Here is a 16,553-nt window from a genome sequence, read left to right as displayed (position 1 = left end):
ATCCCTATCAGTCAAAATCATTGCCAGTTCCGATGCTTCAGGCATGTTATCTGACATCCATCAATACATCCTTCATCAAGTCTATGGATGTGTCACTGGAGACTAAGACCAAGATCGTCCACATTCTTGTATGAACACTCTGTGAAAGAGGGACAATTAAAAAAGCTGATCAGAAAACGTTGATTTGTTTGAAAGGTGGTGCTGGAGGAGGACAGCTTTGCAGATACCCTGGACTACCAGAAAGACGAAGAAGTGGGTCTTTGATCCAATCCAGCCTGAGTTCTCTCTGGAGGTAAAAATGTTGAAATTGAGGCTGTCCTACTTTGGGAACATTATGGGAAGGCAGGATTCACTGGAAAAGACCATCATGTTGGGAAAGGTGGAAGGCAGCAGGAAAAGAGGGAGACCCCAATACAAGATGGACTGACTCCCTAAAGGAAACCATAGGCTTGGATCTGCAGGAGCTGAGCTGGTTGGCTGTGGAGGGGACCTCCCGGAGATTGCTCATTCCTAGGGTCGCCATAAGTCGGAGGTGATTTGATGGCACGGAACAACAAAGCCATCCCTTTTATGTCTCGGTGGTTTGGACATTTTATTCATGCTGTCTGCATGTCTCTATAGAGTCTCTGCTTTTAAATGCCATAGAGGTTTCTGAAAGTGCCGTGTTGCACCTCAAGTTTGTCCTGAAAAGAAAAGTTTCCGTTGGTTTTGATGATCCTTGGATTCTTTACCCGGAAGGCATGTAGTGGGGAGTCTGCACCAGGCAGAAGTTTATCGGGGAAGCATAGCCCTCGGTGTAATGTCTCTGCCGTTGCAAGGCCATGAAGAAAGCAGTCTACAAGAAAGGATGGGGAGCGGAGGCAGACCGTCAAACTCTGACATCGTACCTGGAAGGAGAGGTGGCACAGAAACAGCAAAGGGGTGGGGTGGGTGGCTCATGCAGAGGGTGTGTGTGTGTATGAGCAGGAAGACTCACTGTGGATTGCTCCTGCTTCCAAGGTCTTTCTGAGCTGTGATGTCTGATGAGACAACCGTCCATGTTACTGGAAGGAATCCTGCAGGGTGGGAGTTGAGGGGGGGATTTCACACATGTTTGGCTGCTGCAGTATCTCACCCACTGGCCGCTAAGGGGAGCCTTTGGTCCATTTTTTCCATTTTCGTGGCGCTGACCAAAGCTTGTGTCAGGTTTGTGGGTGCACATATGGTAGAATATTATCATTTTATGGTTACAATTATGAGCCATTTGATAGAAAATGACAGCTAAATTATGGAGCGTTCTCTATATTTGTTTTAATCTTGCAGTTTGAATATGTAAAGGGAAAGGGGGGGGGGAAGTACAACCATTTCTTTGTGTTTGGAATAGGTAGCCTGTCCTTTCTTTGATTTATTTCCCACCCTTCCCGTCCTGGCTAGGGCTTCTTGCTTTAGCTCCGGCTGAGATTACTTTTTGTACCGAGTGGAAGATATTTTCTGCTGTGGACCCTGTACCTTCAGGGGAAGTGGGGCTTAGTTATGAAATTTTCTTTGTTGACCACCCTCCAGGATTTGGCCTGCTAGCCAGATTGATGGAAAAAGATAGAGGTGAGGATGTTGGCTGCTCCTTGTGGCAGAGAAGGTTTCACACACCCCCAAACACAACCCTCGCAAAATCTTGGAAATTGTTACAGCCCTGAAGTCATCGTCGGTTTCGGCAACAGCCCCTGCAAGATTTTATTAACGCTGTAATAATTCCCCCCCCCCCAAAAGAGTGATCTATAATTTGTTCTCTGAGAATTTTGGGCTAAGATATGGGAGAAAATGTTGTAACTAAATAAAACAATCCCTCCCTCCTACCAAAGGACAGTTATAGCCATTGGCTTTTCTAATTGTGCCACCTTTGCTGTTCTGATCATTGTTTCAGCAGATTCAGCTCATTTTAACACTGACTGAATTAAATGGGCTTTCTTTCCTCTTTCAAGCTTTCTGTGCCCAAGTAGACGTTGTGCCTTAGTCTTCTCTTTCCTTCTTATAGGCCAGCGAAGTGCCCGTGATGCATCTGTGAATTCCTCTTGGTGCTTTGCGCAGAACCAGACCTTTGATCTGTCTTGCACAGTCTTGTCTGTTCTGACTGGCTGTGCTTCCTTCCTGGCACCTGCCTTTTGAGAGACTTCTTACTTAGAGATGTCAGGGACCAGACCCAGGATCCTCTGTGACCTCTCCCTTGGGTGCCCTGATGATGATGATGGTGGTAATTTTGTAGAGCAGGCTCTCAGGAGGGCAGAGTGAGAGTAGCTGTGGCTACTCGAAGGTATGACAAGAGCTAAAGTCAAATGGTCAGTTCCAGCTAGAGTAGATACTTTACATCAATAGCAAGTTAATGTTGACTTGCCACACTCTACTCGTTTAATGGGTCAGCTCTAGAGGAAAGTTAACAATTGGCTAAATTCCAAGGAATCCAGTTCTTGTGAATATACAGACCTTGTAATTAACTAGGTGCAAACATAATTATCTGTACCTACCTACTTTTTTGGGGACGTAGTGGTGCTGCGGGTTAAACTGCAGAAGCCTCTGTGCTGCAAGGTCAGAAGAACAACAGTTGTAAGATCAAATCCACGTGATGGAGTGAGCCCCCGTCGCTTGGCCCAGCTCCTGCCAACCTAGCAGTTCGAAAGCATGTAAAAATGCTAGTAGATAAATAGGTACCACCACGGTGGGAAGGTAATGGCATTCCATGTCTAGTCGCGCTAGCCATGTGACCACGGAAGATTGTCTTTGGAGAAATGCTGGCTCTACGGCTTGGAGACAGGGATGAGTGCTGCGCCCTAGAGTCGGATACGACTGGACTAAATGTCAAGGGGAACCTTCACCTTTACCTACTTTTTAAAGGTAACCATATAATAGTTCTTGCAGTATAAGTATTATAGAGAGTAGTTGCATGACTACAGACTGAAATCCTGTTGCATCTTTATGTGAAGGGCGTAACTTGTAGAAATGAGTTGCCATAAGTTAAGGAATCTCCATCGACATGATCTGTTTCAGAAGTTATTTTGAAAGGGCATTTTGAAAGGGCGTCTTCAGATTATCTGATATTGTAGTTTGTCTTTTGTCGTTTTGAAAACATTTGCAAGAGGCAATATCGAATTAATAATGCTAACAAGGCACAGTGAAAGAAATTATTTGCATAGTTGAAGAAGTAATAGAACACCGTCAGTCTCATTGCCTGGAAGAAATGAACAGTGCATCTGGTTTCTTACAGGGGAAATGTATACTGTTAATATAAATGTTGTGTTTATTTTGCTTTGAATGTTTTCATGGGCGAAGAAGCTGTATACTGTACTGTAGGACCAGAAAGTAAGGATAAGTGAATAATTTATTATTTATTTATTTATTTATTTATTGAATTGAATTGTATTTGTTCTGTTGTTAGCCGCTCAGAGTGGTATAATTATACCAGATGGGCGGGATATAAATCAAATAAATAAATAAATAAATAAATTTAAATAAATAAATGACCAACCAACCAACACATCTATTTTTTAAAAAGGTGTATTGTATTTTATTTTTATGACAAATGTGTGATTGTGACATATTGATTCCCCCCCCCATGGAAAACCCTCAGTGAAAAGTATTTGCCATATTTTATTCTCTGTGGTACTATATTGTCTTAGCAGCCCCTGTGAATATAGAGATCATGTGGAGAATAGTAATGCATGATTGGATATCTGATGTGAAGTTGCCCCAGGTGCTAGTAAATAAAATCACATGGGTTGATGCATCCAATCAGGTTTGGTGACAAGAGGATGTCACTGTTGGAAAGTGAAGGCAGTCGGGAATGACATGAAGTCATTCCGTGGTAGTAGGTAAGACAAACTCTGGACACCACACCTCAAGGAGGAGGCTGACAAATTGGAACACGTTCAGAGGAGGGCAACAAGGATGATCAGGGGGCTGGAAACCAAGCCCTATGAGGAAAGGCTGAAAGAACTGGGCACATATAGCCTTGAGAAAAGAAGACTTGGAGGAGGGCGGTAGGAGAACACTCTTCAAAGACTTGGAAGATCGTCCTACAGAGGAGGGGCAGAATCTGTTCTCAATAAATTCATAGTGCAGGACACACAACAATGGGCTGAAGTTACAGGAAGCCAGATTTAGGCTGAATATTGGGGAAAACGTCCTGTCTGTTAGAGCAGTACGACAATGGAACCTTGGGAGGTGCTGAGTTCTCCAACGCTGGAGGCATTCAAGACAAAGGCAAACAACTGTCTGTCGGATCTTCGTTGACTTGGTTTCATGCACTGAACAGGAGTGTTGGACTCTATGGCCTTAGAGGGTCCAATTCCATTATTCTATGGAACTTTTTCCTAAAGAGTGCTAAAAAAAATCAGGGGGAGGGAGGCTTTTTTTTGGCAATGCCATTAACATTCATGAAAAATGAGAGAGCCTGGTTTGAAAATCTGGAGCATGCTTGAAAATACTGAAAGCCCATTTTCCTTTGATGCAGGACTGACTATGATGCAGGCACTAATTGGACATTTTCTTTGATGCTTTGGCCTGGCAGCCGGCTCTCCCAACTTGGTGCTCCTCTATTGTCCTTGTGCTCAGTGACTTCCAATCTGTTTTTTCAAAAACTTCTCAGCAGACCAGAATCCAAGGAATGACAGAAGCAAAGGCATGTAAATTGCCCTTCCGTCATTCATGGAGCTTCCATCTCGTCGGTGGAATAAATCTTATTGGCAATTTTGACCGATGTAAGGAGCTTAATGTTTTTCTTGGCTTTTAAAATCAATTTTAGCAGCTATGGTGCAGGTGCTGGGGGGCGGAGATGGGAGGATTATTTTCCCAAACAACTCCCTCCGATTATTAGGAAGCTGTGTCTTTGAGTTCCTTGGGCCTTATTGGTGCCAGATGGGAGCAAAAAAAAAGATTTGAATTTAGATCCTGGCCATGCCAGCTTGAGAGCTTGGAAGTCTTTTCCTTTGTTTGGAGTGCCAGCACCTTTCCCTCTAAGGCAGGTAACCTCCGCTTGGCTCATTAGCATGCACAATGTACCATCCCAGCTCACTTCAAAGTGTAATCAAGTCATGAACTAATTATGATACCATATTCCCAAAGAATGTAAATTTAATTTCCTTTCAAACACAATGGGAATGTATTACCCTTTCCTTTATATGAAACCTATACCGTTCAACAATAGAATGACAACATTTCAGGAAGTAGTGAGGGGTTTTAAGTTCTAGAGGCCTGGCAACCCTTCTCTACGCTTCTCACACTTGTACACCCTGGTTTAATTGACCGGCCAGCTGTTTGCTGGAATTAAAATATTCAGACCTCCATTTCGGTTGGCTGTTGTACTTAAATGGCTATATTTCAGGTTCACATCTACCACTCCCCCCCTCCCCCCGTTTTCACTGCCTACTCTCTCAAACACCCCGATTTTCCAGGGGGATGTTGTCTTTCCTGAAGTTCAAAACTTGAGCAGAACCTTTGCATTATTGAAGGACTTAAGAATGTTGCAACCGGGTTTTTTGTTGGAGCCGATTAAGCACATCATGGGAGTCCCTTTGCTACAACAGCTCTCCTGGCTGGTGGTCTGTTTCGGGAGCCAAGTTGAAGCGCTTGTTACGATGTCTAACCCCTATATCAGTGGAGGCAAACCTTTTTTGACTTGAACGCCCAAAATGAGGGGGTAGGGAAGAAACCAGTGGCTGCTGTGCCACCGGGAAGATCAGAACCGGAACAGGAAGTGGCAGTTTCAGGGGGACTCATGGGGATGGACAGGAAGTTAAAGGGGGAATCATGGGGATGGACAGGAAGTCAAAGGACCCAGAACAGGAAGAGAAAGGGGGAATCCCAGCTGCAGCTACTTCAAAAGGTTTATTTCCACAAGGGTGGGTAGGTGGGGCGCTCACTCGTGTGCCAGAAGAAAGGGCTTCGCGTGCCAGCTGTGGCATGCGTGCCATAGGTTCGCCATCACTGCCCTATATGATTTGGGTTCTGGCTGTTTGAAATACTGCGTTTCCCCATAGGAGCCTCTCTTGGTTTTAAGATCTTAGGGGAAGACCCTTCTCTTCCATCTCAACATTTGTTGAGGACTTGTGAGAGGTCTTTTCCAGTGGCTGCTCCCAGGCTGTGGAACTCCCTTCCACTAGGGACCACATCGGGCTTCTCTTTTAGTGCTTTTGCCAGCAGGCAAAGACTGTTCTTTTCAGGCAAGCTTTTAGCTATGGATAAAGTTATAGAACTGGACCATAAAGACAGCTGATCGCAGAAGAATTGATGCTTTTGAATTGTGGTGCTGGAGGAGGCTCTTGAGAGTCCCCTGGACTGCAAGGAGAACAAACCTATCCATTTTGAAGGAAATCAACCCTGTGTGCTCACTGGAAGGACAAATCCTGAAGCTGAGGCTCCAATACTTTGGCCATCTCATGAGAAGAGAAGACTCCCTGGAAAAGACCCTGATGCTGGGAAAGTGTGAAGGCAAGAGGAGAAGGGGACAGCAGAGGATGAAATGGATGGACAGTGTCACTGAAGCGACCACCATGAATTTGACCAAAGTCCGGGAGGCAGTGGAAGACAGGAGAGCCTGGTGTGCTTTGGTCTATGGGGTCATGAAGAGTCGGACACGACTTAACGACTAAACAACAACAACAAAAGTCATAGAGAAAGGTTTTGATCAGGAGATGTTGCACTTTTATCTTTCAGAACTGTTTTTCATACATGTTTTCCTTTTAAATGTCTTTAAACTACTTTAAGTTACTAGTCTTTTAATATCATTCTCTGTTTAATTGCATTTTCAGTGCTATAATTCATGTAGCCGGCTTCCCTCCCACTCGTCAATTTTATAAGCCACCTTCTGTCCCTGAATCGGGAGAGAGGCTGGATGGGAAGGACATGAAAAGAACGCAGAAGTGTGGAAGGGTCACAGGACGTTGCCTGGCAGGTCTGTTTTTACTTGCCCCTAAATGGTAATTAGAAACCTAGCTGCATTGGGTCAAGAGAAGTGGGGTTGCTCTTAAAAGAGTTTATTGTCCTCTGTCTTTTGTTGTGCCTTCAGGTTTTTAAATAATATTACCTGGAAGGAAGTCCCACACACCACTGTCGGTGTACGAAACAGCCTTTATTATAATCTTAGAATGGCAGAGCTGGAAGGGACCCCTAAGAATCATGGAGTCCAGCCCTTCTCAAGGAGGCCCAGTGGGGGGAATCAAAGTCCTCACCCCTGCCTCTGCAGCCTGATGCCTAAACCACAGAGTTAATTTCTATAGGCACTCCCATTTCTAGATTGAAAATAAAGGTGGCTTCTGGAAGCCTTGATGTTTTGAGCAGACTGGGCATGGCGGTGTTTTTTTAAGGATGAAGCTGGGTGGTTCTACCAGATGTTGGTTATGCAGTACATAGATAATGACTGACCGAGGTGTGTGGCATGGTTGCGCCCTGTGATGGTTTCTTTTTTGGTTGGATCTGTATGGATTTTGGTCGTGAGAAATGTTTGACATTTGCAGATGCTTACGGCACAGCGAGACGGTATTCCTGTGACATGGGCTGGAACAGATGGATAGAAGAAATGGATGTGAAGAAGGATGCGTTGAGTCCTTAGAGCTGGAAGAGCAGTTTGGTGCTGCTTTTGCCTGGCACATGTCTAGGTTGGGTCTCTGTAAACTGCTTGTGCCACCCAGAGACTAGCATTGCTATATCAACGGTGTTCAGCAAGATCCTGTACTTTTTTGAGCGTTGAAAACATAAACTGTCTCTCCGGATTCTCTGGAAGTACAGTATGACTGTTTTATGTACATATTGCCATTTTTGTTCAGATTTTTTTTGGACGTATGAACATTTCCTGTTCACCTGCAGGCTTCATGTCGTCTATTTACATGCTTCATTTTGGTTGTTTGATTTTTTTATTAGCATAGTTTTGAGCTGGCTTTGTTTCTTTTCATTGTTGCGTTCCTCTTATTGGATTCTGCTTTTTGCAGCCGGGTAAGTGAATCAGACTGCATAGTGATCAAGAAATACTGTTGAGTTTGGTCAAAGCCTACGTGATCCTGTGAACTTCGTGGTGGGCTTTGAACCTGGCAGCTTTTATAAGGTGGGAAGGACAAGGGTCCAGCAAGACGTGAGGCAATCTTCACCTCTCCAAGGGTCCTGTCCACATCACCAGGCTGCAGAAACTGAATCTTAACCATGAACACAGGCACAGACGGGGCCCATAGTTGCATCCACACAACCTGCTTTAACTATAGCAACTCAAGTCAGTGTGGATTAATTAAATTTGGAGAGGGGCAACCAATACCCTCTTGCCTGCCTCTCTTCCATAATGCCATAGCTGCTGTTCCCTGCCATATCTCCCCGTGTCCTCCACAACTTTGATGACTGCTCTCCAGTTCTCCTCTGTACCCTCCTTCTCATGTAAAGCCATCCTCCCATGAGCAGACAAAAGACGTGATGTTAACATTTGCTCCTCAGTGCATAGAACTGGCCACATGATGAGAGGTTTTTTTTTGTTTTGTTTTTAAAGGCAGAGGTCCTCTTGGCAGTTCTGCTGGAGTTTCACCACCCACCATCCGATGACAGGTGACTTCTCCCGCGACGCCTTGCACGATACTCAGTGTGCACTTAGCGTCCTGCTTTGAATGACGCCAAGGCCCAGAGGCAGAAGCTCTGCCTCTGGAAAGGTGCCTGCCGGAAAGGACGGCAAAAGGAGGAGCCACAAACACCGGTGTGGCTCAGGGAGCCCTGAGGTTTTCACTCCCAGCTCCCCTCCTCCTCCCCACCAGTGTGTTTTGGAGGATCTGCTTGCATGCAGTTAAGGGTTAGCAACCCTGCAGATAAGAGAGCATTAAGCTATTTGTATGGAAACTGGTGGTGCTGCGGGTTAAACCGCAGAGGCCTCTGTGCTGCAAGGTCAGAAGACCTGCAGTCATAAGATTGAATCCAGGCAATAGAGTGAGCCCCCATTGCTTGTCCCAGTTCCCACCAGCCTAGCGGTTCAAAAGCATGCAAAATGCAAAAATGCGAGTAGATAAATAGGTACCACCTCGGTGGGATGGTAAACGGCGTTCCGTGTCTAGTTACGCTGGCCACGTGACCACGGAGGATTGTCTGCAGACAAAACACTAGCTGTATGGGTCGGAAACAGAGCACCACCGCCTAGAGTTGGACACAACTGGACAAATTGTCAAGGGGAACCTTTACCTTTTATGGAAACTCCGGCAGAGGTTCGTTGTTGAGCGTCTCCTGATCCAACCTAACATGGTCCATTCATAGGTACAAAAGCTGCGATTATGTGTTTGGTGAGCATGTAGCATCCTTCTGGACTTGATTTTTTTTAAAAAAGTGAGGTGCTATAACCCGCCCCTTCTGCAGCTGTGTTTCTGGCATGCCTTCTTTCTTCCGCCTTTACAGTCCTTTGCTCATCGAGGTCTGTGCATGCACACATACACCCCACGCCATTTGCCTATGCTGTCTCGCCACTGATTAGCACGGCTGTGATGCTTCCACTTCACCTCTTTGCACCTCTTCCCTCCGTGCTAACAGTTTGACCCCCTTAACAGTTGGAATGCTTCTCAGCATCCCGTATCACCATAGCTACAACACCACCAGCAGCAACAGAGGTCTAAAAAAAGATATATATTTTTTCTTTAAAAATAAAATTAAAACCAGTGTTTACCCATGGTTTTGTCAACTTGCTTTCCTGGCTGTGGTTTTGAAGCCTGGTTAGAGACACTTCCTTTCCTCTGGAAAATCCAGGCACTCCGTGGGAAACAAAGGAAAGTCGTGTCCTACAAAGTGAAACCTGGTTCACAATGAAACCCTAACAGAGTAAAGAAGGAAGCATGTTTGTGGGACATTGAGAAACGGGGCAGTTCCTCCACCCCGTCTCTAGTACTGCTTTTCTTTTGATACCCGGGGCTATAGGGTTTGGCAACAAATTTCTCTTCCGCACCATGGGGTTCCTGAAAGCAATGAGGCAGGCCTGCCGCTTCCTTGCATCCTAGTGGGACAAACTTTAACCAAATAACAATGAGCTCCTTTGTGCATTGCACATGCAAGGGCCTGGCTGTGGGAGGTGTGCAATGGGGAAGAGCATCAGAGATGGATAAAGACAAGGATTGTCTCCTTTTTATATTCTGCCACGTAACTCGGATTTAAATGAAATTTCCCTGTAATTTGTCTTCAGATGCCAGCATTTAACTCTTGGGCTGTATAAATGTGCGGGCTTTTTCAAGAGTAAAATTCATGCCCTGCGTCCAGGCTAATATCTTCACCTACTATAAACATTACTGCCGATGGTTACAGCTGGCATAAAAAATTCCTTTTATGTACATCATCACTGGCAAAGACTCCAGAGACCACTGCAAATCATTTCAGCATTTTCTCTTTCTGGTGCGTCGCGCACTGACAAAACACACTGAACGATAAAACTGCCCAATCTCTTGTCTGATGGCTCAGAAATGCAATTAGCTTATTTAAACCCTTGCTTGTGCCATCATCCTCTCCCCCTTTTGTTCCAAGCACAGGCATTTATTTGAAGGGTCCCTCCTGGTTCGGTTTTCATTCCGGGAGGTTCCCAGTCATGCCTGGCTTGTGATGATGGGAGAGATGCTCTGTGGGGAGAGGAGGTGGCAGTGTTTAAGGGAAGAGATGCCGAGGGGTGTGTGTGTGTGTGTGTGTGTGTGTGTGTGTGTGTGTGTGTGTGTGTGTGTGTGTGTGTGTGTGTGTGTGTGTGTGTGTGTGTGTGTGTGTGTGTGTGTGTGTGTGTGTGTGTGTGTGTGTGTGTGTGTGTGTGTGTGTGTGTGTGTGTGTGTGTGTGTGTGTGTGTGTGTAAAAAGGGCTGCAAGAGTTATGGGGTTTCTTCATCAGCTTGTGGCGTTGTCAGTCAGCTTAGGGGTATGCAGGCTTGCTCCCTGGGAAGAGAAGCGTTGCAGCTTGTTCTCCCAGTGCCATCTGTGTTTTTTTTAATCCAGATGCAGCAAGGATGGCTCAGTGGTTGAAGTGTTTGGCTGCAGAGCCAGAGGTTGGGAGTCTGATTCTCCACTGGGCCTCCTTGAGAGGGGCTGGACCCGATGATCCTTAGGGGTCCCTTCCGGCTCTGCACTTCTAAGACTATTGTTAAGGTATATGCTGGCGTACAAGACGACTTTTGGGCCCCCCAAAACATGCCTCCAAGTGGGGGCCCCGTCTTGTACACTGGGTGCCAGGAAGGAGCCGCCGCCGCTGAGTGAGTGATGCGGGGCCGTGCTGGCCGGGGAGGCAGGCAGATGGAGGGAGGGAAGCGGCGCGCGCTCGCTCGCCCGCCACCCCCCCGCTTTCCCTCTTCCTCCTCCTCCTGCTGCTGCTGCCCCCTGCCTCTTCCCGGCGCCGCATTTTTTGGGGGGGTTGTCTAATACGGCCGGTCGCCTAGTACGGCGACATATACGGTATTTAAGGTGAAATCTTCAGTAGGAAAGAAGCTGGGACTTGAGAAGAGCTTCTGGAAGAGCTTCTCATGACACTGTTTTCTATATCTGTTCTCTTCCAAAAAGGTGTTCATCTTAAGCTTGTGTCACCACCCTCTTCGTCATAAGCCATGTATGTATATTTCCCCTACCCAAAGGTTTTGGGTGGGTGGTTCCCCCCCTCCCGCCTTTGTTACAGTAAGAACTGGCAGGAGCGACTTCCGTTTATAGAACTCGGATGGCTCAGTTCCACCATTGTCCTTTTTTAAACTTGGTTTTTAGCCATGATTGGGCTAGCAAAAAAGTGACAACAAAATCCACCAGCCGCCACTGTTTCCAAGCCGAAAGAGTGCCTCCGAGCCCCTTCTTAGCCAGGGGCACGCGGGCAGTTACTTAAAACCTTTATTTGGAGGAATGGCTTTGGACAGCCGGCCCTGGCCCTGTCTGTGTGCGGAATTGAAAGTCCAGAAGCGGAGGGAGGAAAAGGAAGGGTGGAAGGGGTGGGGGCGTATGGGGTGGGTTGCCAAGTAAATGGTTTACCATGTTAAATGAGCGAGGGAGGGAATCACACAGTGACAAGTGAAGAGCCAATTCATCTCCGCCTGGAATTTCAATGCTGGAAGCAAGGCAGGGCGCTTTTGCTAATATCTTTGCAAATGCCACTGTTTGCTGCTTCTCTAGATCACTGTCCAAAACTTGTCGCAGGTCCCCGAAAGGCCTGCCAGGCTGTGCCTGCGTGCGAGCCATGGGGAGTTTACGAAAGGCTTTGCATTTGGGAACGAAGTCAAGCAAATGGATGACAGTGCTGGCCGCCGATGAATAAATCATCCCCACTTACCTCGTTTGCATCTCTGGGCTTGTTCTGCACTGTCCTCGTCTTTTTTATTTATTTATTTTTAACCACCTCTCTCTCTCTGGATCCATTCTTCTTGCGTTCTTCTGTGGAATGATGATGTTCTTCCCCATCCTGCACTTTGCCTCCACTTTTATGTGCAAATCACACAGCAGCCATGGCCAAGGCAGATCCATGAGCAGAAGTGGGGAGCCGGAATGTGTGTCAAAGGCTATGCCTTGGACAAGTGACTGGGATGGCTTGCCGTAGCTATGACGAGCCTCTGTGTTCTCAGCTTAGGATGGAGCACATCAGTTTGGGAGAAGAAAAAGCTCTCTGTCTAGGAGTGGAATGCTGCTTCACCTGGCAAGAGATGCAGAAGCTCTGGGAGCCCAAATTAGCTCAGTTGCTTAGCTCTGTGGCTGTGGAGTCAGAGGTTGGGAGTTCGATTCCGCTCTGTGTCTCCTTGACAGGAGCGCAGTACCGTCATCCAGCGCTGCAGTTCTGAGATGAGAATGAGGAGGAAAATTCCAGAGTTGGGGTGCAACTATAGAAAAGGCCCTTCTCCGAAGCTCCTAGCAAGACAGGTGGCAGAAGACCCTCTGATGATCTCAGGGTACAGGCAGGCTTATGGAGGGACAGGTAGTCTTGGGAACTTGTTCTTATGTGTCGTTAAGTCTCCCTGACTTAGGGAACCCCATGAGTGAGTGATCTCCAAACTGTCCTGTGCTCAACAGCCGTCTTTGGCTCTTGCAAACTCAAGCTTTGGCTTCTTTTAGGGAATCAGTCCATCTTGTAATTGGTCTTCCTCTTTTCCTGATGCCTTCCTCCTTTCCCAGCATCATCGTCCTTTCTAGATAAGTTGGACAGCCTCTGGTTCAACATTTGTTTGCCTCCAGAGACAGTTCAGGCTTGATTTGATCCAGGACCCACTTGTCTTTCTGTGAGATCAGGGTCTCCATAGAGTTTTCCTCTAGCACCACATTTCAAACAAATCAATTTTCCCCCTATCAGCTTTCTTTACTGTCTAGCTTTTACATGCTAATGTATGTGATCCTAGTCTTGGTCTCCAGTGACACATCCTTACACTTGATGATCTTTCATTACTACCCTTCTGAGCCTCAGTCGTCTTCTGATTCTTGGCTGTAGTCTCAATTTGGATTGATGATTGAACCAGAATACAGTGGTGCCCCGCTTGACGATTACCCCGCTCCATGACGAATCCGCTTTACGGCGAGTTTTTTGCTATCACTATTGCGATTGCAAAATGATGTTTAAATGGGGAAAATCTGCTTGATGACGATCGGTTCCCTGCTTCGGGAACCGATTTTTCGCTTCATGATGATCAAAAACAGCTGATCGTTGGGTTTTCAAAATGGCTCCCTGCTGTGCAAAATGGCTCCCCACTGTGTTCAGGATGGATTCTTCGCTTTACAGGCATCGGAAAATGGCCGCCCTATGGAGGATCTTCGCTGCACGATGAGGTATTTTGCCCATTGGAACACATTTACCAGTTTTCAATGCATTTCAATAGTTTTTTAACTTTTGCTTGACGACGATTTTGCTTAACAGCGATTTGAACGGAACGTCGTCAAGCGAGGCACCACTGTATACAGAAACTCTTATCTATTTCAGTTTCTTCATCATCAACCTTAAACTTGTTTAGTTCTTCTGTGGTTTTGGTCTCCTTTGTGTTCAACTGTAGTCCTGCTTCGGCACTTCTTTCACTTTCCCTAAAAGTTGTTTCAAGCCCTTGCTGCTTTCTGCCAGTAAGATGGTGCCATCTGCATATCTTAAATTGCTGATGTTTTCCATCAATTTTCATTTCTCCTTCATCTGAATCTAGTCCAACTTTCCATGTGGTGTCTTCTTCAAATAGATTGAACAGATAAGGAGATAAAATCCACCCTCATCTGACACTTTTGCCTCTAGGAAACCAGAAGTTGTACGTGGCTTTAAAGGGACAGATGGGCAGCCCTTTTTAAATTGGGCCCAGAAGTGGGCAGGAGGCCAGTTTGGTTGATGAAGCCTGGGGCAGCCGTAGGATCTTTTGGGTCTTGCCTAATGGATTGTCGAGTGTCCTGGCTTGAGCAATGGTTCTAGAAATCCAAACATGGCTCGCTGATGCCATTCATTGGTAACTGCATGTGGGCATAGCTTGGGGAGAGGTGTGCTGATACTGCTGTTGTGCCACTGGTTGGCAAATGCCTGCAACCAAGAAAGCCTTTATTTCTAAGAACAGAAGGCTGGTGAACACACACACACACACCCCAATCTGGTGGCAGTTGAGGATTGGGAAGTTTAGCAGCCCAGCTAAGCTTGGACTGAGTGCCGACGCTGTGACTGCATGACCACCAGCCACCACCCCTGTCTGGATGGATGGATGGATGGATGGGTTGGTGGATGGATGGATATTTCCTCCTTTCCTGAGTTTCAACTAGTTCCCTCAGGGCTTTGCAGTTGCTTTGACTCCAGCAACCAGGTACAGGAGCACTGCCTTTTGCTTCCTTTTCCTTTGCTTTTTGTGATTGTAGGCTTCCAGCAGGTTCTCCATTTGCCAGAGCAGGGGACCTGACCACTGCTTGCTCAGCTTTGGCTCCCTTGCTCTGGAGGTGGGCAAGAGAAGTGTGGAGGACTTAGCGGTCAGCCAAGGCTGTCCTGTCCCTTATAGGAACCTTCTTTCTTTGGTGAGGAAAACGGGCAATAAGGCCTCTGTTGAAATGCAACTGTTAAAAACAGAAAGAAAGAAAGAAAGAAAGAAAGAAAGAAAGAAAGAAAGAAAGAAAGAAAGATAAAATATGACATGGGTGGGGTAAGGTGGAATGGACATGTTATCCAAAGCCACGTGAAGGTGTGATGTGTATGAATTAATCTTTGACTCTCTACATCACCAAGAGTGCAAAGCAAAGTTCAGTAATATTGAGTCATGGATCTGTTAAGGAGGAAATAAATGCTTCCACGTGGGCAGCTGTTGCAAGATTTTTTTATTCCTCTTTGGGAATGAAAAGATCACTTTTGTCATCATCCTAAATATACATTCACACACATACAGATGACTCGGGGGAGGGGAGGTTTGTACAAAAATTGGTATTTTCAGCAAAATTCGAGCTTTTCTGCAAAAAAGGTTGCTTCTTGGCACAAAAGAAACTGTTCAGTGAATTTTATGCAAAAATATCAAATGCAAAAATAAACAAATATTTATTTTAAAATGCACAAATCCTGTCGCAAACCTTCCCATCTGAGAAAACTTCAGAAAGGTTCCATTCTTATTGGCAAGAATGAAATGTGTCCAGATTTACATCTCTACCTGACATTCCTATAGGAATTGTGGAACTTTATGGAACCAGCTTCCAGAGGAGCTTTGCCCAGCCCTCCTCCCTGTTGATATTTAGGAGGCAACTAAAGATTTTGGCTTTTCAGGAAGCTTTCCCCAGCAACCCTAACTGATTACCCTTCCCCCCCCCCACCACCTTCATCTGCTCTGGTTTTTATATGATTGCCCCATGCCATCTGCTTTTAAAGATTATTTGCAAGCTGCTTTTAATGCTTTTATTTTTATTTTGTTTTGATTTGTATTACATTTGTTGTAACCACCCAGAGTAGTGCCTCGACACTAATGGAAGCTGGATATAAATCGAATGAATGCATGCGTGCAAGTTGAGGGATTTTCCTTATGACCATCATGCTCTGTTCCTGTGCGAGAACCCACCTCCTTGCCCCTCTAAAGTTGACTTGCTTTCTGTGTCTGTGGCTCCTGATGTTCTCTCCTAGATGGCAGAGGTGGTTTCACACAGATTAAAAGACTGTGCCTTTGACTTCATCTCACCTCCTTCCACATTGCTGCTCTCCACGAGGAAATGTTCATGTCCTTAACTTGCTGTCTCACCCCTGCAGCAGCAATACAGAGAGTGCCAAGAACTTCTGAGCCTTTATCAAAAGTATCTCTCGGAGCAACAAGAAAAGCTAACACACTCCCTTTCAGAGCTTGAAGCTGCCAAGCAGAAGGAGCAGCAGGTAAGTGGTCTCCTCCACCCTGACATTTTTTTTTTTTTGCTTCCTCTGCGCTGCTGGTGATCACTCATCTTATTAAAATGGGACCCAAAGCAGAGAAATTTGCAGCCCACTGGAGCCTGGAAGCTTGCTGTTTGGCTCTTTGCATGGAGGCTTCTCAGCGGCTCCTCCCCTTCTCATGGGAACTAGAGGTAAGAAATTGCTGTTGAAGGAATTCCAGTGGCATCACATCTCATTGTGTGATGTTTCCTTGCTGTCCAAATGCAACAGAGAAAGAGCAAGGTCTGCTTCTCCAG

The 16,553-nt window shown here is 46.0% G+C and overlaps 1 protein-coding gene across 3 annotated transcripts in view; it reads left to right on the top strand.

Annotated features, from left to right (window-relative positions):
- The window catches only part of KIAA1328 (KIAA1328 ortholog), a 251,290-nt gene that overhangs the window by 89,701 nt on the left and 145,036 nt on the right, over nucleotides 1-16,553 (top strand). For 2 of the 3 annotated variants that reach the window (XM_020796440.3, XM_020796439.3), the window contains one exon: nucleotides 16,133-16,260. The exons of the other annotated variant lie outside the window; for it this stretch is intronic. In XM_020796440.3, the coding sequence (XP_020652099.3) occupies nucleotides 16,133-16,260 (128 nt within the window). The remainder of the gene's footprint in view (nucleotides 1-16,132; nucleotides 16,261-16,553) is intronic. 3 annotated transcript variants of the gene reach the window in all.

This window comes from Pogona vitticeps, chromosome 2 (assembly GCF_051106095.1).
Source record: "Pogona vitticeps strain Pit_001003342236 chromosome 2, PviZW2.1, whole genome shotgun sequence".
Lineage (NCBI taxonomy): Eukaryota > Metazoa > Chordata > Lepidosauria > Squamata > Agamidae > Pogona > Pogona vitticeps.
This window is presented reverse-complemented; position numbering and strand designations above follow the sequence as displayed.